The 24,340-nt window shown below is 41.9% G+C and overlaps 1 protein-coding gene across 8 annotated transcripts in view; it reads left to right on the forward strand.

Annotated features, from left to right (window-relative positions):
* The window catches only part of nbeal1 (neurobeachin-like 1), a 309,051-nt gene that overhangs the window by 76,643 nt on the left and 208,068 nt on the right, over nucleotides 1-24,340 (forward strand). For 7 of the 8 annotated variants that reach the window (XM_041200542.1, XM_041200544.1, XM_041200543.1 and 4 more), the window contains exons 2-3: nucleotides 1,919-2,010; nucleotides 23,947-24,108. In XM_041200542.1, the coding sequence (XP_041056476.1) occupies nucleotides 1,919-2,010; nucleotides 23,947-24,108 (254 nt within the window). Of the gene's footprint in view, nucleotides 1-1,585; nucleotides 1,634-1,918; nucleotides 2,011-23,946; nucleotides 24,109-24,340 lie in introns of those variants that run through there. The other variant, XM_041200546.1, reaches the window with a different exon arrangement.

The raw sequence follows: 24,340 nt of genomic DNA on the forward strand, positions 1-24,340 counted from the left end.
ATTGGTCACAGCAGTAGGTTTAAGAAACGTCTTAAAATGGGAGGTCGGAAGGAGGAGAGAAGGAGTTTGAGAGCATAAGAGTCTCTTCAGCTGGAGGCTGGAGTGGTGAGGTGAAGCAAATCGGATGCACAAGAGGCCAGAATTGTCTCAGGATTTTGTACGTGAACTGTTCGACCTGTTTGATTGAGTTTGTGATCATTTCTATTGCCGCTCCCCTTCCCCACCCCCCCACCCCCTTTGATGTTGTCACAATTTTGGATCTGCATTCAGGCCTCCCAGTCTTGTTGTTCAACTAATTCTAATTTAACTCATGATCTGTAGTGCAGCCAGTGAAAATGCCACATTTTAATCTATTTGAATTGATAAACTTTTTGTCACAGGATAATTCATTACTGTGAAAATAAAATAATACTATCTAATTCTCTTGAGTTTGTATTGCTGATTTTACAATGTCCACAAACATTGCTCAGTAAACAGATCAGTACAAATCTAGCAGTTGTGTCCAGTACACTGAGTGGGCAGACTCCTAGCTCTTTTTGGGCTATCTTTTCTGATCATTGAATGTAAATTATTCGGTTAAAGACCAAAACACCAGATATCAACAACTTTGTTAATGAACAATTAAAACAATAGAGCAGAAAGTAGAGGGTATATAAACTCAAGGAGTTTACAGATTACCACTCTAAGATGGTGTTTACTTGGAAGTCATTACATTGTTTCATCTAGTCAAGATATCTCGGTGATGTCTATAAACCTTGAAATAAAATGATAGTTGAAAATCTCTTCCCCCAATTGTGCTTTAAAATATTGAATCACCTAAAAAAAGAATTGTCCATAAGGGCACAAATGACAAGGTTTTGAGCAACTTAATCTACTAAGAAATCAAACTGCTTGAAAGAAAAATGGTTGAACTTTTAATGCAGTGAGCTGTTTGATCTGGAACTTGCTGCTGGAAAGGGTGGAGGAAGCAGACCTGATGGTAACTTTCAAAAAGGAATTGGACACATGCTTGAAAAGGAAACATTTGCAGGGTGATGGGGAAAGAGCAAGGGAGTGGGGCTAATTGGAAAGCTCTTTCAAGGCCTTTCACAGGCACAATGGGCTGAATTGTCTCCTGTATACATGGAGAATGATGCTAAGAGCCAGAGGGTTCAAAGGCCAACTTTTAAGTTATCACCAGAAAACATTTTGCGTAGGGTATGAATTGAGTGACAATACAATCAGATGGTTTTTCAGTGTGAATTATTTATCTTGTTGAACTCTTGTTTGTTCCTTTTATTAACATTGAACTACAGCTTATAAAATCCCCTTCAATACAGATAAATTTGTTCTGTTGCGCATTGGCAGTCAGCGTTTCTAAATTGGGAGAGAAGGTGAGAAAAGTGCAAATCAAAATGAAGATAAATTTTATTGAATATCTGACTTGGGAGGAGTTTGTTCTTAAAATTAATAGGAGAATTTTGCAACAATCTTATGCCTTGTGATGATTGAAGTATTACAAATCTGTTGGGTTTTGCTTCTTCGGTGTGACAAATGCATCAAGGATCTAGCCACGTTCCAGTTCTTCCAGCCGTTAGGAGATGCACAGTTACGTACGTGCTCAGTGGCACTGTGATGGCAGACGCGTGCAATGGTCAGTCTAAAGTTGGAGGTCCGAGCAACTCGTAGCATTTCCTAAAGCTTGAAACTCTGCATAAACAGTAGACTGAAATAATGCTAAGGAATTGTACATGTATCAAATCCTGAAAAGGCCTTCAGTAGTCTTGGAGCAAAACAAAGAATCAGAAGTGTGGGTTTGGGGCCAGTTCTGGTATTTTTATCTGGGCGTGACATTCATTAATGTGGTTTGAGTAGGCAGCACTTGTTTGAATGAAAAAGAAATTGACCATGCTTTGCTTTTATTTTTCTCTGGTTACAGAAGGACCCAGACTACCTTAAACTGTGGCTGGAGAGCTTTGTTGCAACATATGAGAAGTTTCTTGATGTTGATTTTGAAAAACCTCCCACAAGGTATGTTATGCAGGTTTCAAGAATGTTCGTGAATGTTTTTCTATTCTTGGCATGGGCATTACCAGCAAGGTCAGCATTTATTGCCCCATCCCTAATTACCCTTGAGAAGGTGATAGTGAGCCGCCACTTTGAACTGCTGCGGTCTGTGTGGTGTAGGTACACCCACAGTGGTATTGGGGGCGTAGTTCCAGGTTTTTGACCCTGTGGCGATGAAGGAATGGCAATATACTTCAAGTCAATATGATACATGGCTTGGAAGGGAACTTGGGGTTCCCATGCATCGCCCTTGTCTTCTGAACCATAGAGGTCACCGGTCTCAAAGGTGCTGTCAAAAAAGCATTCGTGAATTGCTCCAGTGCATCTTGTAGATGGTACACACAATAGACACGGTGGGCTATTAGTAGAAAGAGTGAATGTTCAAGGTGGTGAATGGGGTGCTAATCAAGTGTTACTGGAAATATACTCATCCAGTTAAGCGGAGAGTATTCCGTAACACTCCTGACATGTGCTTTGTAGTTGGTGGAAGAGCTTAGAGAGTTGCGTTACTCATTGCAGAATACCCAGCCTCTGACTTGCTGTTGTAGCCACAGTATTAATGTGGCTGGTACATTTAAGTTTCTAGTCAATGATGACCTCCAGGATGTTGATGGTCGAGGATTCAGTGATGGTAATGCTGTTGAATGTAAGGGGAGGTGCTCAGACTGTTAGGAACCCACGTAGAGATTGATAACTTTAAAAAAAAGAACTTCCAGTGAATGACTGAAAGGATCACACGCCAAGATTTCAAGTTTTAAGACTTTTACTGTAACGAACAAACTAAAAGCAAGTTTGACTAAACACTAATTCTGGAAGAAACTCATACTCTAAATCAGAAATGATCCCCAATTTAACACTTAAAATGACCAAAAATCTCCGCCCACAGTTATACTTTACTCAGTTCCCTAAGTAGACACTTCATTCTCTAGAAAATCTGTCCAAATCTATTCTCAGCTCCTTTCCCAGCTGGATAACTTCTACTCCACAAACTGACTTTGACAGTGAGGGAAAAATTGGAGATCCCTCCCTTGAGCCAAAGCTAGGCAAATCTCCCAGCTTCATTTAAACCCTCAGAAACTTGGTTTCTTCACTCTGAGCACGCATTCCCACTTGCACCCTGTGCGGTGAACAATAGAGATTGGCTGCCTCTGTCTCTCTGCCCTTTCTCTCCCTTTCTCAAATTCTTGCAGCCTGATCCTGTCTGTGAGGTTCAATGACATTTTAAGAAAACCTACGATTCGATCCTACCATGGCTTCCTTTGGATTCTTCCCCTCTCAAAACCTACCTCCATAGCTATGTGAATCCCATGGTCTTGTATCCGGGTAGAAATCCTAATTAGCTATCATATGAAATAGGAGCAGAAATCGACCCCTTGAGCCAGCTCTGGCTTTCAATAATATCATGGCTGATTTCAAATTCCACATTTCCCATCTACCCCCTATAACCTTTGATTGCCTTGTCTAACAGGAATCTATCTACCTCTGCCTTAAAAATATTCAATGACCCTGCCTCTACTGCCTTCTGAGGCAGAGTTCCAGAGTCTCACAACCTTCTGAGAGAAAAAATTGCTCCTCATCTTTGTCCTAAAAGGGCAACCCCTAATTTAAAAACAGTGCCCCCTGGTTCTGGATTCACCCACAAGAGGAAACATCCTTTCCATGTCCACCTTATCAAGACCATTCATGAGCTTTTATACTTCAATCAAGTCGTTCCCCCCCCCCCCCCCCCCCCCATCAACTCTTCTAAACTTCAGTGGAAACAAGCCCAGTCTGTCCAGCCTTTTCTCATAAGACAACCTCCACATTCCAGGTATCAATCTAGTAAATCTCCCCTCAATCATTTCCAACGCATTTACATCCTTCCTAACTGCACACAGTATTTGAGATGTGGTCTCACCAATGCCCTGTATAACTGAAACATAACATCCTAAACTTTTTAAAATTCTGCAGCCGTTCTCTGTTTAAGTAATACTCTGCTTTTTTATTCTTCCTGCCACAGTGAACAACTTCACATTTTTCCACATTTTACTTCATCTTCCAAAATTTTGCCCACTCACTCAACCCATCTATATCCATCTCCTCATGTCCTCTTCACAACATACTTTCCTACCTATCTATTTTTTTGTCATCATAAATTTAGGCACCATGCCTTCGCTCCCCTCGTCTGAGTCATTGCTATTGATTGTAAAAAGTTGAAGCCCGAGCACAGACCCCTGTGGGACTTCACTCATCGCATCCTGCCAGTCAGACAAAGACCCATTTATGCATACTCTTTGTTTTCTGCCTGCCAACCAATCTTCTATCCATGCTAATATGTTACCCCTACACCATGAGCTTTTATTTTTTGCAGTAACCTTTGAAGTAGCACCTTATCAAATGCTTCTGGATATCCATGTACATATCCTTCTGGATATGTACAACTACAGGCTCGCTTTATCCACAGTGCATGTTACTCCTTCAAAGAACTCCAATAAATTGGTTAAACATGATTTCCCTTTCACAAAAACCATGCTGATTCTTCCTGATAACCTTGAGTTTTTCTAAGTGGCCAGCTATAACCCCCTTAATCATCGATTCTAACACCCTCTCCACTATAGATGTCAAGCTAACTGGTCTATAGTTTCCTGTTTCTGCTTCCTCCCTTCCTTCTTGAATAGAAGGGTTATATTTGCTACTTTCTGGTCTGATGGGACCTTTACAGAATCTAAGGAATTTTGGAGAATTAATGCCAATGCATCTACTACCTCATCAGCCGCCTCTTTTAAGACCCTAGGATGAAGTCCATCAGGACCCGGAGACTTGTCAGCCCACAGCTCCATCAGTTTGCTCAATACCACTTCCCCAGTGATTGTAATTTCACCAAGTTCCACTCTCTCTTCCACCTCCTGATTTACAGCTACTACTGGAATTTTTTTTGTGTCAGATATAGTGAAGACTGAAGCAAAATATTTGTTCATTTTATCCGCCATTCCCTTATTATCTACTATATAACTCCCCATTGTCACTCTAGAAGTTCAACACTCATTTTACTTACACTTTTCCTTTGTACATACCTGTAGAAACTCTTGCTATCAGTTTTTACATTTCTAGCTAGCTTCCTCTTGTACTCTAATTTCTTTCTCCTGATTAACCTATTATCTGCCATTTTTTATATTCTGATCAATCATCTGTCCTGCCACTCATCTTTGTGCAGTTATATGCTTCTTCCTTAAATTTGATGCTTTCCTTAACTTCATTAGTTAACCACGGATAGTTGGGCCTTCCATTAGAATTTTTCTTGATAGTAGGAATATACTTATTCTGAAATATCCTCTTAAATGTCTGCCACTGCTTCTCTATTGATCTATCCACAGCCTAGCATCGCAGTCAACTTCAGCTAGCTCAGCTTTCATGCCCACATAGTTGCCTATATTTAAGTTTAAAGTACTAGTCTTAGACCACTCTTTATCCCTTTCAAACTGGATGTAAAATTCAATCATATTGTGGTCACTGCTACCTAGGGGGTGCCTTTACCCTGAGGTCATTAATCAATCCTGTCATATTACACATTACCAGGTCTGATGTAACCTGCTCTCTGGTTGGCTTCAGAACGTGCTGCTCTAAGAAACTATCTCGAAAGCATTCTATGAACTCCTCATCCAGGCTGTTACTGCCAGTTTGATTTTTCTAGTTTATATGTAAATTAAAATCACCCATGATTTTTGCTGCCCCTTTATCACAAGCATCCAATGTTTCTTCTTGTATATTTTGTCCTACATTGTGGTTACTGTTAAGGGGCTTGTAGACCACTCGCACTAGTGACTTCATTCCCCTTCATTTCCTTATTTTATCCAGACCGATTCTACATCCTGATCTTCTGAATCAAGGTTGTTTCTAACAATGGTGCCAATGCCATCCTTGATTAACAGTGCTACTCCTCCATCTTTACCTAGCTTCCTATTCTTCTTTAATGTCATATACCCCTCAATATTCAGGACCCAATTCTCATCCTGCACCCACATCTCCGTAATGGCTATCAAATCATATTTATTTACTTCAATGCCTGCTATCAATTCACTTATTTTGTTACGAATGCTATGTGTATTCACATGCAAAGCTTTTAGTTTTGTCTTTTTGTTATCTTTGTAACACCTAGTCTAGACTGTTAGTGTATTCTTAGGTTTTTTCCTCTATCCCTTCCTGTCATTCTCTGAACCTCATTTCCCATTTTATTATTTTGCTCTCCAGCCTTGATTCTGCCCCTTGCTTTGCTACATCTACCCAAGCTTGATCCCTCACTCCTCCTTGTTTAGTTTAAAGCCCTCTCTAATTCCCTAGTTATGCGACTCACTTGAACACTGGTCCCTGCATGGTTCAGGTGTAGACCGTCCCAAAGGTAGAGCCCCACTTTTCCCCAGTACTGATGCCAGTGCCCCAGGAACTGGAACCCACTTCTCCCACACACATTCATTTCCCAAATCTAATTTGCCCTTACCCAATTTGCAGACAGCTCAGGTCATAATCCAGAGATTATTACATTTGAGGTTCTGCTTCTTGATTTGGTTCTTAGATCTTCATAGTGACAGTGCAGGATCCCTTTCCTTGTATTGCCTTTGTTGTTGGTACCTATATGTACCATGACAACTGGATCCTTCCCCCTCCTAATGTAGGTTCCACTCCAGCCCTGAGCAAATGCCCCAACCCTGGTACTGGGCAGGCAACACAACTGTCTGGACTCTTGTTCTTTGCTGCAGAGAACAGTGTCATCCCTCTCACTATACTGTCCCTTACTACCACTACATTCCTTTTTGCTACCCCCACTTGAACATCTTCCTGTACCATGGCCAGTCTGCTCATCGACCCTGCAGACCTTGCTTTCGTCCACACCGGTAGCAAGCACCTTGTACCTGTTTGGCAATTGCAAAGTCTGAGCCTCCTCCACAACTTTCTGCTGAGTCCCTTTTCCTGTCTCACTCACAGTCATATCCTCCTGCCTGTCACTACTGTCCAAAACAGACGACCCTATTCTGAGTGGCATGACCATCTCCTGGAACAAAGTGCCTAGATATTTCTCCCCTTCCCTTATGTTGTGCAGTGTCTGCAGTTCGGCCTCCAGATCAATAATCGTGATCCAGAATTTCTTAAGCTGCTTATACTTTCTGTAGACGTGTTTGCCATGGTTCGCCTTGGTGTCCAAAAGCCACACATTCCACAGTGACAACACAACACCTGCCTTGCCATTGTTTTTTTAATGTTATTTAAGTAATTTAGTTTAATTATTTTCTTAATTAACTTGGAATAATTCCTACGTGTACGACAATTTACTGTGCTTATCAAAAGCTAGTACCATCTACAACTAAAAGGTGTACATTACTTAATTACAAAGGTATGTCTTTTAGATATTTATTTTAATTTGTTTCATTTTAAAGTTCTGGTTATGTAAATAAATATAGATGAAAATATGTTTACTTATTTTAATTATATAAACCCTCCTACTCCCAATAAGCTTTACTGCTATTACAAAAACCTTATTATGGAGAAACTGTTACAGTTACCAATAAATTGTACCAGTATTTGAAAGATAAATGAGCAAAACAAGTAAAATACTCACCAACCAATCACTTACCTAAGGCTAGTTCAATGAGTTGGTCACTGAGATACAGGATGGCATGAAGTGGAACATCTGATGTCCATTATGAACTTGCAGCCTGAGGCACTGATGGTGGAAATATAGGGATGCTGCAGTTGGATCTGGCTAGGGCCAGCTTTATGCTCACTTGGGAAATATTCCATTAAAACTTTCTAATAGCTCAGGCTGTCTAAAACTTTACCATGAGGTTGGCTTTATGTAAACATATAAAACTGATGGGCAGATAAAGACCAGCTGGTCCATCAAACCTACCCCCTGCCATGATGGCCAGAACATCATGGCTAAACACTTTTTCCCTGCCCCAGTAACCTGATAATCACCTGGGAGAGAGAAAAATAACCTGGGCCCATAGGATTTTGGAAGATTCCTGTCTGTCTGCAGATATCCTCCACCACCGCGCACACCCACCCGCCCCCCCCCCCCACCCCACCCCAAGTCACCAAGCCCACCCTTAGATCAGTACAGGAGGCCACATGAACTAGTTGTTGTCTGTAAAGGCCCTTACCATCTATCTATACGATGGGATCTTTGTCCTTCTTGATGGTATATAGGTAGTTAACACCATCTCATCAACCAACAATGCATTCCAGAGGCCTAACATTGTTTTGTAAAATGAATTACCTGAATATTCCCTGATCCCTTGGCTTCTGATTATCTGCATAATGGAGGAGATGGCCGCTGGGGACAATGTAATTTAACAGAGAATCAATGATGCCTTGTTTTATATTCTAAAACATACACGCTGTGATATGTGCATGGAGAGCTTCAAAAATAAAAACAGAATGATGATTGAGGAGTGAAATCCAGCATTCAAGAATATTCTCTTTACTCTGTACAAATATTATGATAACAGGCTGAATCTTTTGACCCTCATGTATCAATAGAGCAGATGAAAGTGTTTAACCTGAGACCTCATTTCAGCACTTGAGATTCATGGACTGAATTCTTGTAAAGGGGCAGATGGTTCACCTTTTGTTGAATAGATTACTTATCTGACTGCCACCTACTCCAGCCATTGCAGGTCTGGCTCCGAGAATAATTTGATAGTAATGGTGGTAATCATTATTTCACTGGGGCCTGATTGGGCAAGATCTGTGTCATTGTGCAGGAGTGTGATGGGGCAGAGCATGATGACCCAGTTGTTTGAAGTGGGGGAAGACCTATCAGCATTGGAGTACTAGTAGTCACTCCTGGTGACGGCTGATTGGTTTGTCACGATCTATTCACCCATTCGTGTCAGCAGTAATTGATCAAATCTTTTTTTTCAGAGAATTATCCCTATAAGAGGCCAATTGGCCAATAGTGAATGCACCGTTTCTTTGAAGCAACTATCCCTTTAGAGCCACTAACCCTGAATTTTCCCCATAGCTGTGCAAATTTTACAAATACATCTAATGTTGTTTTGAAAGTTACTGGTGAATCTGCTTCCATCACTCTTTCAGACAGCGCATTCCGATCTTAACAACTTGCTGCATTTAAAAAAAGTTGTTCATTTCCCTCCAGTTCTTTTGGTCTCTTCTGCCTGGCTTCTTCTCTATTATTACTCACTGCCCTTCAATGTTTCTCACCAGAGATTGTTGTCAAAATATCTGCTTCTGGGCCTCTTGAAAGTGTTGGCAGGTGTTTGACAATGCCCTGGACGGTTGTCTCTAACAAATCGCTTTGCCTATCTACAGATGGAGGAATGACGTACTCACTAGAGCACAGGAAATAGGAGTAAACCACACAGCCCTTCGAGCCTGCTCCACCATTCAATACAATCATGGCTGATCTTGGGCTACAGATCCACTTTCCTGCCCTCTCCTCATATCCCTTCATTCCCTGAGAGACCAACAATCTGTCCATCCCAACCTTAAATGTATTCAGCAATGGCGCATCCACATCTGGGGCAGAAAATTCCAAAGATTCACAACCGCTTGAGTGAAGTATTTTCTCCTCATCTCAGTCCTAATGACCAGCCCCTTACTCTGAGACTGTGCCCCCATGTTTTAGATTCCTCAGCCAGTGGAAAACAACCTGTCAGTATCTACCCTATTCCGCCCCTACAGAATCTTGTATGCTTCAATGAGATCACCTCTAATTCTTCTGAACCCAAGAGAATATAGACCCAATTCACTCATCCTCTCATCACAGAAAATACCCCTCAACCCAGGGACCAATTTAGTGAATATTCACTGTACTGCCTCCAATGCAAGTATATCTTCTTAAATGTGGAGACCAAAACTGCGCACACAACTCCAGATGCGGTCTCACCAAAACCCTGTACAACTCCAGCAAGATTTCTTTATTCTTGTACTCTAGTCCCCTTGCAATAAAGGCCAATATGCCATTTGTCTTCCTAATTGCTTGCTGTACCCGCATGCTAACTTTCCACGTTCCTTGTGCAAGCACAGCCAAGTCTCATTGCACATTCACACTTACAAGTTTCTCACCCCTAAAAAATATTCTGCTTTTCTATTCTTTTGACACTTTTTTTCTTCACACTTCCCTATATTATAATCCATTTGTCATCTAATTACCCACTCACAACCTGTCTATATCTCTTTTCAGCCTCTATGTCCTTATCTTTCCACCTAGCTTTGTATCATCAGCAAACTTAGATGCATTACTCTCTGTCTCTTCATCTGACCCATAAACATAGCTTGTAAATATCTGAGGCCCCAGCACTGACCCTTGTGGTACTCCACTATTCAGTACCTGCCAACTTGAAAAAGTCCCATTTATGTCCATTGTCTGCTTCCCATCTGTTAACCAATCCTCTCTCCGTGATAATATATTACCTCCAACTCCATGCACGCTTATCTTGCCTGTTAGCCTTTTGTGTGACACCTTATTGAAATCCTTTTGGAAATCCAGGTATACTAAATCCACTGGTTCCCCTTTATCTACCCTACTAGTTACATCCTCAAAAAAGTCCAAAATTTGTTAAATAGAGTTTCCCTTTAGTAAAACCATGTTGACCTGTCTGATCATACAATGCTTTTCTAAGCGCATTGTTAACACCTCCTTAAAAATAGATTCCTGCATTTTCCCAACAACTGATGTTAAGCTAACTGGCCTGTAGTTCCCCGTTTTCTCTTTCCCTCCTTTCTTGAAAAGCAGAGTAGCATTTGCCAACTGACCTCAGCCCCAGTGTCAGTATGATCGAGCAATTACAGGATAAACCCACTTTGTGGAAAGGTATATGAGGGTCTGAGAGTCACCAGGGCACCCAACTTGGGATAGATTATACAGCAAGTTATTTTAGTAGTCTGTTTAGTTAGGTTGATGCAAACATTGTAAATATTAATTTTGCTCACGTACTTTGACAAATGGATTGGGACTGTTTCTGTAACATCAACTACTAAAACTCTCCCAGCCAGAAACAAAAAAATGCAGCCTGGTTTTGCAGGTTCAAGGACAGTTGTTATTTTTCAGTCTGACTAGCAGAGTTGCTCAGCTATTCAAATATGTTTTTTTTTATTCTCTCTTATTCTGTCTAAACTCTGTACAACCAGTTCCCATTCGGTACAAAAAGATTTGGATGAGCATCTTTAACTGAAAAAACATGCCGATCCCCATAATCCTGTCGAACCATTTGCTGGCAGAATCTATGTGGAAGTCAATGCCAGTGGCTAGAATCAAATTTCAGTACGGGGTTTCTGTGGGACTGCCAGATGGAAGTCTTAATTAACATGGGTTTGATAAGTGAGGAGGGGGGGCACTGTTAGAGTGAAAATATTCCCCACTTTCACAAATTCCTTTATATTGTTGGTGAGGTTGTGGCAGGGCAGGGGAGATTAAGCATTAATCGAATTTACAGCACCGACACAGATCATTTGGCCCAGCTGGTCTATCCTGGTGTTTGTGCTCCACCCGAACCTCCCAATCCTCTTCATTCCTTGCGTTACTTATTCCCTTATGTGCAGCTTTCTCCTAAATGCCTCAGGCAATCCATGTGAGTTCCACTCTCTGGATGAAGAAGTTTCTCTTGCATTCCCTATTGGATTTATTTGTGATTATCTTATATTTGTGACCCCCAGTTTTTTACTTCCCCCACAAATGGAGACATCTTCTCAATGACAATTCTATCAACCTGTTTCATAATCTAAAATACTTCTATTATGGTACCCCTCAGTCTTTGCTTTTCTAGAAAAAGGAACTCCAGCTTGTTAAGCCTTTCCTAATGATTTATAACCTCTGCGTCCTTGTAAATCTCTTTTGCACCTTCTCCAGTGCCTCTATATCCTTTTTATAATGTGAAGGCCAAGGCTGTGCACTGCTGTCTAACCAAGGTTCTGTATGTGTTTTAACACAGAGTAACACAAGTTCTCAGTTCTATTCCTTTAGAAATGAATCACAGAATATTTAATATTTATGAATAGTACTGCTCAAACTAAGTTACAATGAAAGCAAAACTGAGCCATGTAGAGACTGACAAAGGTGAGGTTGATGACCCAGTTGTATACAGGGTGAGATTGTTCCCAGGGGGTTTGAGTTTCCACATGCAGAAAATAGGAGTTTGTAAAAGCTTGGACTAAAGGGAAACCACAGCTATTCCTGTTTGGTTTTGTGTGATGTTTTCTTTTGCACCTTGTTAAATCCACCTCATAGATTCCCTGATGGTTGAGGGAGTTTTATCCAAAAGACGAGGAATTAACCCAGGCTTAATTCCCAGCCAGCCCTGATTTGGTTAACTTTAGCAAGGACAGCTCTAGGGGCAGTATGATTAGCCTCAGTGTCAGGCAGCATGATTAGCGTCAGGGAAAACTGGAATCAGGTCCCTGCTTCAGTGGATCCTACTGCAGGTTTGCATTATGTGGACATTGGCTGACTCCTGCTCCTAATGCGTAAAAATCCTAATTCCTATTATGAGAGAGCAGGATCCAGCTCGATTGTGATGGCCCTGTAATTGAAAGGCCTGCTGGCATTCGTTGTCAAGATTAATTAGGCACTTGAAAGATGACTGGTGCCTGTGGAAGCCTACTCGGGCAAGATGTCAAACCCTTCAGGGGAGAAAGGGAAGGGAGAAAGTGTATTGTCAGTATTCAATGAAACCACAGAAGTAATGCACCATATTTTAGAATCAGTATTATTTTTTAAATGCTTTTTCTGACACATCTATTACTATTGCACAAGGATACAAAAATATACAATGAAACCACATACTATTTATAGTGATATGCAGTCGGCAGTGGTAATTTTGAAGAATCTGGCAAGTTTTCTGCCTTTCAGCCAGATGGCCGTGGATCCAGGCTTGTTGTTTCGGAACAGCTGGCGTACGGCCTGTTTTAAGGCAGTCATGTGCTTGAACAGTTCAGATGATGCAACAGGCTGAAAGAGCAAAGCTTAAGCTGTTTTCAGTAGAAAATCCAAATACTGCGTGTGTGTTGCTGGTTTAAACATTCAAGACGCCGTCCTCTGTTTTCGAACCGTGAAATCAAACTTCTTATTTCACTCACATGCACATAAATTGTGTACCTTAATTAGCCACTATCAACACCATTTGAATTCATTCTTCAAACAGTGGTGTGCCACAGGGACCAGTGCTGGGGCCTCAACTATTTACAACCTGTATAAATGACTTGGATGAAGGGACCGAATGTATAGTTGCTAAACTTGTTAATGACATAAAGATAAGTAGGAAAGTAAGTTGTTAAGAGGACATAAGGAGTCTGCAAAGGGATATAGACAGGTTAAGTGAGTGAGTTAAAATTTGGCAGATGGAGTATAATGTGGGAAAATGTAAACTTGTCCACTTTGGTAGGAAGAATAGAAAAGCAGAATGGAGAGAGACTGTGGAACTCTGAAGTTCAGAGGGATCTGGGTGTCCTGGTACATGCATCAGGAAAAGTTACAATGCAGGTGCAGCAAGTGATTAGGAAGGCAAATGGAATGTTGTTATTTATTACAAGTGGAATGGAATATAAAAGTAAGGGAGTTTTGCTACAATTAGTGAGACCACATCTGGCGTACTGTGCACAGTTTTGTTCTTCTTATTTAAGAAAGGATGCAATTGCATTGGAAGCAGTTCAGAGAAGGTTCATTCGACTGATTCTTGATGAGGGGGTTATCTTCTGAGGAAAGGTTGGACAGGCTGTGCCTGTATCCATTGGAGTTTAGAAGAATGAGAGGTGATCTTATTGAAACATGTAAGATCCTGAGGGGACTTGACAGGGTAGATGCTGAAAGGATGTTTCCCCTTATGGGAGAGACTAGAACTAGGGTCTGCCGTTTAAGATGGAGATAATTCTTTTCTCTGAGGATGGTTTGTCTGTGGAATTTGCTTCCCCAGATGGCTGTGGAGGCTGGGTCACTGAACATTTTAAAAGCTGAGTTAGATAGATTCCTGACTGATAGGGGGAGTCAAAGGGTATAGAGGGTAAACAGGACAGTAGAGGTACTTGCTTCCTGTGTGGATGAGGAACAGGGTTGTAGGGAGGATGAGCCAGCTGACCACGGCACCATGGCACAGGAGGCCATTCAAGAGGGGGGAGCAAAAAGACAAGTGGTAGTTGTAGGGGTTTCTATAATTAGGGGAATTGATAGCATCCTTTGTAAGCAGAATTGAGAGTTCCGCATGGTATGTTGCCTGCCCGGTGCCAGGATGAGGGACATCTCTGACCGTCTTGAAAGGGTATTGGAGAGGGAGGGGGAGGATCCAGTTGTTGTGGTCCACGTCGGGACAAATAACATAGGTTAGACTAGGAAAGAGGACCTGTTTGGGGATTATCAGGAACTAGGAACTAAATTAAAGAACAGCTCCTCAAGGGTTATAATCTCCAGATTACTACCCGAGCCACGTGCAAATTGGCATAGGGACGCGAGAATAAGGGAAATAAACACGTAGCTAAAGGAATGGTGCGGGAAAGAGGGGTTCCATTTGGTGGTGCACTGGCATCAGTATTGGAACAGGAGTGATCTGTACCATTGGGACGGTCTCCACCTGAACCGATCTGGGACCAATGTTCTAGCAAAAAGAGTAAATAGGGTGGTCAACAGGACTTTAAACTAGAAAGTGAGGGGGGAAGGGTAAAACTCCAAAAAGTATGACTAATGTGAAACATGCAGCAGGTTAGCGTGTTGGGGGATGGAAAAACTTCATGGAAAACTATGAAAAAACAGAAAAGAAAGGAGAGCACAGGAGAGGTTATTAAAGTCTCCAGAACACAAAATAGGACAGAGTGTTTGGAAAGGTCTAGGAATCTAACTTCAAGCACATCAGATAAAGGGACGACAATGAGAAGGGGGACGTGAAATACAGGACTGAAGGTGTTGTATCTGAATGCACGCAGTATACGAAATAAGGTAAATGAGCTTGTGGCGCAGTTTGGAATTAGCAGGTATGATGTGATGGGCATCACGGAGACATGGCTGCAAGGGGATCAGGACTGGGAGCTAAATATCCAAGGATATACATCCTATTGAAAAGATAAGCAGGTTGGCAGAGGGGGTGGGGTTGCTTTGTTAGTAAGAAATGAAATTAAATCGATATCAAGAAATGACGTAGGGTCAGATGATGTAGAATCTGTGTGGGTAGAGTTGAGGAACCGCAAAGGTAAAAAAACCATAATGGGAGTTATGTACAGGCCTCCGAACAGTAGTCAGGATATGGGGCACAAGATACACCAGGAGATAGAAAAGGCGTGTAAGAAAGTCGAGGTTACAGTGATCATGGGGGATTTCAATATGCAGGTAGACTGGGAAAATCAGGTTGGTAGTGGATCCCAAGAAAAGGAATTTGTGGAATGTCTACGAGATGGCTTTTTGGAGCAGCTTGTGGTGGAGCCCACTAGGGAACTGGCAATTCTAGATTTAGTGATGTGTAATGAGGCAGATTTGATAAGGGAGCTTAAGATGAAGGAACCCTTAGGTGGAAGTGACCATAATATGATAGAATTTACCCTGCAATTTGAGAGGAAAAAGCTGGAATCAAATGTAACGGTATTACAGTTGAATAAAGGCAACTACAGAGGCATGAGGGAGGAGCTGGCCAGAATTGACTGGGAGATGAGCCTAGCAGGAAAGACAGTGGAACAGCAACGGCAGGAGTTTCTGAGAGTAATTTGGGAGACACAGCAAAAATTCATCCCTAGGAAGAAGAAGCATACTAAAGGGAGGACGAGGCAACCATGGCTGACAAGGGAAGTCAGGGACAGCATAAAAGCTAAAGAGAAAGCATACAATGTGGCGAAGAGCAGTGGGAAGCCAGGGGATTGGGAAGCCTACAAAGACCAACAGAGGACAACTAAAAAAGAAATAAGGAGGGAGAAGATTAAATATGAGGGTAAACTAGCCAGTAATATAAAAGAAGATTGCAAGAGTTTTTTTTAGATATATAAAGGGTAAGAGAGAGGCAAAAGTGGATATTCGGCCACTAGAAAATGACGCTGGAGAAGCAGTAGTGGGGAACAAAGAAATGGCGGAGGAACTGAATAAGTACTTTGTGTCAGTCTTCATGGTGGAAGACACGAGTAACATCCCCAAAGTTCAAGTGAGTCAGGGGGCAGAGGTGAGTATGGTGGCCATTAGCAAGGAGAAGGTGCTAGGAAAACTGAAAGGTCTGAACGTGGATAAATCACCTGGACCAGATGGATTACACCCCAGAGTTCTGAAGGAGATAGCTGAAGAGATAGTGGAGGCGTGGTGATCTTTCAGGAATCACTGGAGTCAGGGAGGGTCCCAGAGGACTGGAAAATTGCTAATGTAACCCACCTGTTTAAGAAGAGAGTGAGGCAAAAGACGGGAAATTACAGGCCGATTAGCCTGACCTCGGTGGTTGGTAAGATTTTAGAGTCCATTATTAAGGATGAGATTTCAGAATACTTGGAAGTGCATGGTAAAATAGGGCAAAGTCAGCATGGTTTCATCAAGGGGATGTCATGCCTGACAAATCTGTTAGAATTCTTTGAGGAGGTAACGAGTAGTTTAGACAAAGGAGAGCCAATGGATGTTTTCTACTTGGACTTCCAGAAGGTCTTTGACAAGGTGCCGCACAGGAGGCTGCTCAGTAAGATAAGAGCCCATGATGTTAGAGGCAAGGTACTAGCATGGATAGAAGATTGGCTGTCTGACAGGAGGCAGAGAGTGGGGATAAGAGGGTCCTTCTCAGGATGGCGGCAGGTGACTAGTGAAGTTGTGGGACCACAAATTTTCATTTTATACATTAATGATCTAGATGAAGGAACTGAGGGCATCCTGGCTAAGTTTGCAGATGATACAAAGGTAGGTGGAGGGACAGGTAGTATTGAGGAGGCAGGGAGGCTGCAGGAGGAGTTGGACAGGTTAGGAGAAGTGGCACATGGAGTACAACGTGGGGAAGTGTGAGGTCATGCACTTTGGTAGGAAGAATAGAGGCATAGACTATTTTCTAAATGGGGAGAGAATTCAGAAATCTGGAGTGCAAAGGGACTTTGGGAGTCCTAGTCCAGGATTCTCTTAAGGTTAACTTGCAGGTTGAGTCGGTAGTTAGGAAGGCAAATACAATGTTGGCATTTATTTCGAGAGGGTTAGAATATAAAAGCAGGGATGTGCTGCTGAGGCTTTATAAGGCTCTGGTCAGACCACATTTAGAATATTGTGAGCAATTTTGGGCCCCGTATCTCAGGAAGGATGTGCTGGCCCTGGAGAGGGTCCAGAGGAGGTTCACGAGAACGATCCCAGGAATGAAAGGCTTAACATATGAGGAACGTTTGAGGACTGGGTCTATACTCGATGGAGTTTAGAAGGATGAGGGGGGAATCTGATTGAAACTTACTGAATACTGAAAAGCTTGGATAGAGTGGATGTGGGGAAGATGTTTCCATTAGTAGGAGAGACTAGGACCCGAGGGCACAGCCTCAGAGTAAAGGGAAGACCTTTTAGAACAGAGATGAGGAGAAACCTCTTTAGCCAGTGAGTGGTGAATCTATGGAATTCATTGCCACAGAAGGCTGTGGAAGCCAGGTCATTGAGTGTATTTAAGACCGAGATAGATAGGTTCTTGATTGGTAAGGGGATCAAAGGTTACAGGGAGAAGGCGGGAGAATGGGGTTGAGAAACCTATCAGCCATGATTGAATGGCGGAGCAGACCCGATGGGCCGAATGGCCTAATTTCTGCTCCTATGTCTTATGGTCTTATAGAGGCCTCAGTCAGATCAGCCATGATCTTATCAAATGGTGGAGCAGCTCAAGAGGCTGAATGGCCAACTGCTCCCAGTTCATATGTTTGTATGAATGTTTGTAACCAGGCAGATCCCGACTGTCTTTCTTTCAGATTACAGACAAACGATACAGTAGTGTTTGTTTTTAGGCAACCCTTAAAGTAACAAGTCTCCAAATGTGTTGCACTGAAACAAATGATGGATTTAGCTATCGATAAACCTCATAGTTTTGCCATTGTGAGATTTGAACTCTTGATCTTAAGGTTACAAACCCAGTACCATAACCACTTGGCTATTTAGGCCAAGCTGAAAACATAACTCTTTCGAGTACAAACCCATTTCCATCTGTTTCAGACGAAGTTACATTGTTTCATAGTTTGCCATTGTAAGATTTGAACTCTTGATCTTGGGGTTACAAACCCAGTACCATAACCACTTGGCTATTTAGGCCAAGCCCTCGATAAACCTCATGGTGCCACGACTATACAAACCTGCTAAATAGAATAAGCGTCACGCTGGAGTTCCTCACAGCTCCCTGAAACATCACTTGCTAGCGATATTCGCAAGCGACTCAGTGGTGGAAACTTGCAAAAATGTTTGTAAGAATAAGCTGCCAAAATATAAGGGAACTGCCAATAAATCCAATAGGGAATTTGGGAGAAATGTCTTTATCTAGAAGAGTGGGAAGAATGTTGAACTCAATACCATGGGGAGTAGCTCAGACGTACAGAATAGATGCATTTAAGGGAAAGCCAGATAAACACATGGTGGGGGAGGGGAGAAGGAAATAGAGGGTTATGTTGATATGGTTAGATGAAGAGGAGTAGGTGGCAGCTTGTGTGGAACATAGACACTGGCATCAACCAGATGGGCCAAATGCCCTGTCGCCTGTGTAATTTTGTGTATGTAATTCCCTTCCACTTTGGGCTGCTGTGCTGTTGTGAATGCCACTGCAGGCCCAAATGACATTCTGGATATACAGGCAGTAGGCGAATACAGGCTCCCATGTCTATTCTCCTTCTGGCTTAAGTCAGGTTCCATCCTAAGAGTTCTGAAAAAGAGTCGCACAGCTCTCCTTCCAAAATCAGATGATGCCAAAAAGCTGAAAAACATAGACAACTGGCAACCAATCGCGATCGGTTCCATCTTACTATGGCTCTTTACCAAAATCATTGACAAAAGATTGAGCGAGGTGGTACAGAAATGTGATTTAAAATATTTTTGTTTGAATGAATGCTATCCCAATTAAAATTAACTTCTGCCCAATTTTTGCCATTATTAAAGCATTTCTTGTTTGATATCATTGGATGACGGCAAATGAAATTTGCTTTTATTTCACTGTAAAGGAGGCGAACTAATGTTAATAGAGAAAGCAGTTCTCTCTCAAAACCTCAAAGTTGCCATACTTTTATGAAAGCAAAAGGTGCAAATTTATTTATTTATTCATACAAATGAGCAATATGGCATATGAAGTTCAGTACTGGTCTGATGCCAGGTATATAGTCCGTACATCCCAATGATTGGCGGATTGTATCAAACAGGACATCCCTTTAGCTGAACGCAACAGGCAAGGTACTGACACTACCCAACCAGCCTGTGCTTACAAAAGTCGAAACAGTGTCCAACATTAGATGTGACTCTGCGATTGAACAACACTTATGAAACAAAAATAAAAATACCTGGAAAAACTCAGCTGGTCTGACAGCATCTGCGGAGAGGAACACAGCCAATGCCTCAAGTCCGCATGACTCCTCGACAGAACTTATGAAACAATCCTGGTTGTGCTAGGAATTACATTGAAAACCAATTTAAGATTATCACTCAGGCTCGCAGTGTGGCTCACTTATGCATGCTAGAAGCTACATGTATTCACACATGGCCCTGACCTTTGCAGACAAAAGGAACAAAACAAAAGCTTAGGGAACAGCTAATCCCAGGTTCATTCCCCAGGGCAATGCCTTGACCAATCAGAGTCGACCTGCCTGGCTTGAATTTGAACAAAGCTGGGCAGATAACTGTTCCGTGCTGCATTCTCCATGGCGATGCCTCCATTAATCAGAGCCCACTTGCCAATCAATCTGCACACTCTTCTCATGCAATGTAAATTGTTGTTTTCCCCGTTACTGTTGGTAATTTCTTGCAAGCTATCCTGATGAGTGCAAAAAGAAAAGCTTTGGTAACATGTCTCTTTTTTCAGCAATACTCAAATGTATTTTGCTATACTTTTCCCTGATATACAGTTGCCTGCTTGAACCCACCCCACCCTGCTTCCCCCTAGTGGAGCACTTCATGTCTGTTGATATCACTTGGAGAGTTTGGAGGCAATAAAAAACATGCTTGATCACCTCTTATGGTTTGCAAAAGGACTTGTGCTTAGGGAGATTTCTTTAGATGGATTCTGGGCAAATTAAAATGCGTTGAAATTTAACCTCCGTGTGATTGGAGTTACTTCATATGTTGGGAATAGTACATTCTAGATCTCAACGACACTCTGTGTCAAAAGCATTGCTCTCAATTTCTCCAATTATTTTAAATCCATGACCCCTGATTACCAATTCACTTAGCAGAGGGAATGGTTTCTCCCTCCTGACACTATCAAAGCCCTCATGATTTTGAATACCTCTTTTCGCTCTCCCTTTGACCTTCCCTGCTCTCAGGAGAACAATGCCAGCTTCTCCAGTCTCTCTACGCACCTGAAGCCGCTAATCTCTGGTTCTCTCCTTGGCAAGCCTCCTTTGCACTTTCTTCAAGGACGTGACATCCTTGCTAAAGTTTGGTGTCCAGAATTGGACACGCACTGCAGCTGACTCCTAACCGGTGGATTTACGTGCTACATGAATGCAAGTTTCGAAAATGTCAGCATTCGGTTTCTGATTGACTGGCTGGGGGGAGTATCGGCTTGTTGTAAGTTAAGGTGAGCGGTTCTTGCATGTGGATGGATTGATTGAATGGTGGTTTCTCATTCCCAATGGGGGACACTGACCTTCCTTCAGATGAGAATATAGCCGGAGCAGACTTTAGGCATGAATCCTGCAAGCCTTTTGTTTGGAAGCTGAATGTTTACTCAGTGGGACTGCTCTGTAAAACCTGGATTTTTATTGCTTCGCATCCTGGCGTCTCGGATTGAATTCCATTGGCAACTTCCAATAATTCCACAGATGCGCCCCCGTGCCAACATCTATTTCAAACCTTAGCAAAGAATCCTACTGCCTTGGATTTGCTATAAGAATGTTTCTTCCTTCAGGTTCTTGTTATTTAAAATCTGACCCAAAAAATAGTGACTGGAAAAACACCATTTAAAAAAAAAATGTAACTCAGTTGCTGAATACACACTCAGCTTTACAATATAGAATCCTACAGCACAGAAGGAGACCACTCAGCCCATCATGGCTCTTTGAAAGAGCTATCCAATTAACCCCATTCTCCTGCCTTTTCCCTGGAGCCTTGCAAAATTTAACCTCTTAACATATTTATCCAAATCTCTTGACAGTTACTAGTGAATTTGTTTCCACTGCCCTTTCAGAAAATGCATTTCAGGCCATCAGAACTTGCAAAATTAAAACAAAAAAGTTCCACTTATCTCCTGTCTGGTTTCTTTTCCGTTTACCTTAAATCTGTATCTTTTAGTTAATATCTCTCCTGATAGTGGAAAACAGTTTCTTCCTGCGTGCATACATAATATTTCTGGCATGAATTGGTTGGGCCAAAAGGCGTGCTTCTGTGCCATATTTTCTATATATACTCTGTCAAAACCACTCATAATTTTGAAAACAATTGTTATTAGTTTTTGACAATCCAAGGCTAGCTCATTTTGCAGGAGGGCAGAGCACTGGCTGTCTCTTTTGGCTGCTGCCAGTGTGACTATCCTGAGCTGCCCTACGCCGTTTTATTAAACCGTTTTACCAGCCTGTGATTCTTCCTTGGCAGCTCAACAAAATTGTGATCTGAATAAAGTTCAATTTATTGTTTTTTTTAAACCTGGAGCGTGGTTGCACTGGCAGATTTCTTCAGTTCACGCTTCTCCATCATGTCACTTGACAACATGGAGGGCATGATCTGCTGGTCGCTAGTGGTGGTGAAACAGTATGTTCAGCCTCGTCCGCCTTGTACATTGGTTTAAACATGGCATCCCCAATTAATCCAATTCTTTCAATTATCCTGCCTAAATGGCATTATTACAAGTTCATTATTTTTGGATTAGGTTTGGAAAAGTGTGGTATCGGCCCTGGTTCAGGGGAGCACTCTCACCTTTAAGACAGAACGTTGAGAGTTCGAGTCCCACCCCAGAGCCCTGAATGCATAATCCAGACTGACATTCCAGTGCGGTACTGAGAGTGATGCACAGTTGGACGTACGAGCTTGCAGATGAAATGTTAAACCTGGGCCCCGTCTGGCTTTTCGGGCAGTTGTAAGAGATCCTACAGCACTATTTCAAAGAAGAACATAAGAGTTATTCCTAATAAACTGGCCAATGTTTATCCCACAACCAACATTGCTAAAATAAATCATTGGGTCTTATCTAATTACTATTTTCCCAGAACTTTCTGCATACAAATCGGCTGCTGCTTTTACTTCAACAATGACTATACTTCAAAATTATTTTATTGGCTGCAAAGCACTTCAGGACATTCTGAGGTAGTGAAAGCAGCTATATAAGTACAAGTTTTTTCTTTCTTCAGGTCTAAAAGGACAAAATTCAAAGCTTGAAATGAGAAATGTACAATTACCTGTTTCCCTCCTTTCCCCTTTTTTTTGAAAAGATATCCAATCCATTCTCTGTTTATGCACTGCCTTAACGACGCTGGTGATCCATTCCATTCTGACAGAGGGACAATGAGCCAGCTGCTTGGGAAGCCAGCAGACATGGCATGAAAATCAGATTCCTGATTTTCTCTCTCTGTCCTGTCTCAATGGGGAAGAACTTGCTCCCTCAACACTGCTCCCCAACACCACTGCAACCTCCCCCCCCTCCCCACCCCAAACAACCAAACCTCTGTCAGGAAGTTATAATTTCCATAATGTTATTGGGATTTATCATAAATTAGAGTAATAGTGGGATGTCTTTATGTGTATGAGTGTGAGAGAGTTAGTTGAATTAGAGGCAGCTAGTCTGGGTGCTTTGATGTAAGAAGAGAACTTAGTTTTGAAATGTTAATTAGGTAAACATGGGCAAGTTTTAGAACGTGAAGTGTAAAGGGAACATTTGCATTTTTAAACAAACTATAGTGGCTTGAATTCAAAGGAAGAGTTGTAATGTATACCTAGCCAGCAGAAGTAGCAAGAAATAGTGTGTTTATTTTTCCCAAAGATTGCTGGTGGAATTGGCACTATGATTTTTTATTAGTGAAGAGGTAAAGTTCAAAAGACACAGTGAAGCAATGGGAATTTGCATTCAAGGAGGAAACTATGTGTAAAGGAGCAAAGGCTGCTTGTAAGGGAGGCAGTTTTCAGATCCAACAAGTGTGAAAAGCCTGCAGCCTTAATGTACTAAACTGCTTGCCTCCAGGGACTGAAGTTAAGAGAACTCGCTTTGAATCTGACTGTTCAGGGTATCATTTATTTTGCCTGGGTCTTTTAACATCTATGTATCTTACTTCCTGTTGCCTTAATGAAAGTGTAACTGGGAGTTAAATTAATTAGGGGATTTAGATTATAGTAGTAATTTGTAGACCTATGTATGTGCTTACAATCTTTTCTTAATAAATGTTTAAATTAGTTTTACAAAAACCCCTTAAGACTCAGTGGCCTTGTTACTGAATTCAAAGCCCACATCTTGAAACATACAAATTGAAAATTAGTTGTGACAGTTGTTTCAAGTCTCCCTCTGGGATTTGACCAGCTCAGCATTTACCATTGGTTGTGTCATAACACTTCACCTATCCTCCCAAGCAGCATGATGGCATCAGATCAAACCAGCATTTGTCTTCACCCCTCAACCCTGGAACCACCGTCTGGTGAGCCGGCACTCCCAAACCACATTGCCAGCATGGCACATTAAGTTACTGTTCCAAAAGTTTAGCTGAACTTCTGATTTTATTTCAATGTATGGTTCAGAAACTTGGTTTTGTCCTCAGAAGTTGCAGAGATATTTGTACACTGATGTATATATCTTAACTTTCCATTGATTGTATTTATTTTTGTTCCCTTAGATTGGATGATGTCCCACCAGGGTTATCCTTGTTGCCTGATAACATTCTGCAGGTCCTGAGACAGCAGCAGTTACAGTGTATGCGGAAACTGTCGGATGGGCTAGAAGATGAACAGCAAATGCTGGCACTCATTCTGGTCAAATTCCTCATTATCATCTGCAGGTACAGTTTCTGTATTATATGTAAGTGGATAGTATATAGACTAGGAGGACACTACAGAAAGCTAAGAAGACCAGAGTTCTGGTGAATGGTGACAGACCTGAAGCGTTAACTCTGTTGCTGTCCACAGATGCTGCCAGACACATTTGAGTGTTCCAGCTTTTTTTGTTTTTGCAGCGCAGAAGGAGGCCCATCGTGTCTGCGCTGGTCCTCTGAATGAGCATTTGACTTTGTG

The sequence above is a fragment of the Carcharodon carcharias genome, chromosome 12 (assembly GCF_017639515.1).
Source record: "Carcharodon carcharias isolate sCarCar2 chromosome 12, sCarCar2.pri, whole genome shotgun sequence".
NCBI classification, from domain to species: Eukaryota; Metazoa; Chordata; class Chondrichthyes; order Lamniformes; family Lamnidae; genus Carcharodon; species Carcharodon carcharias.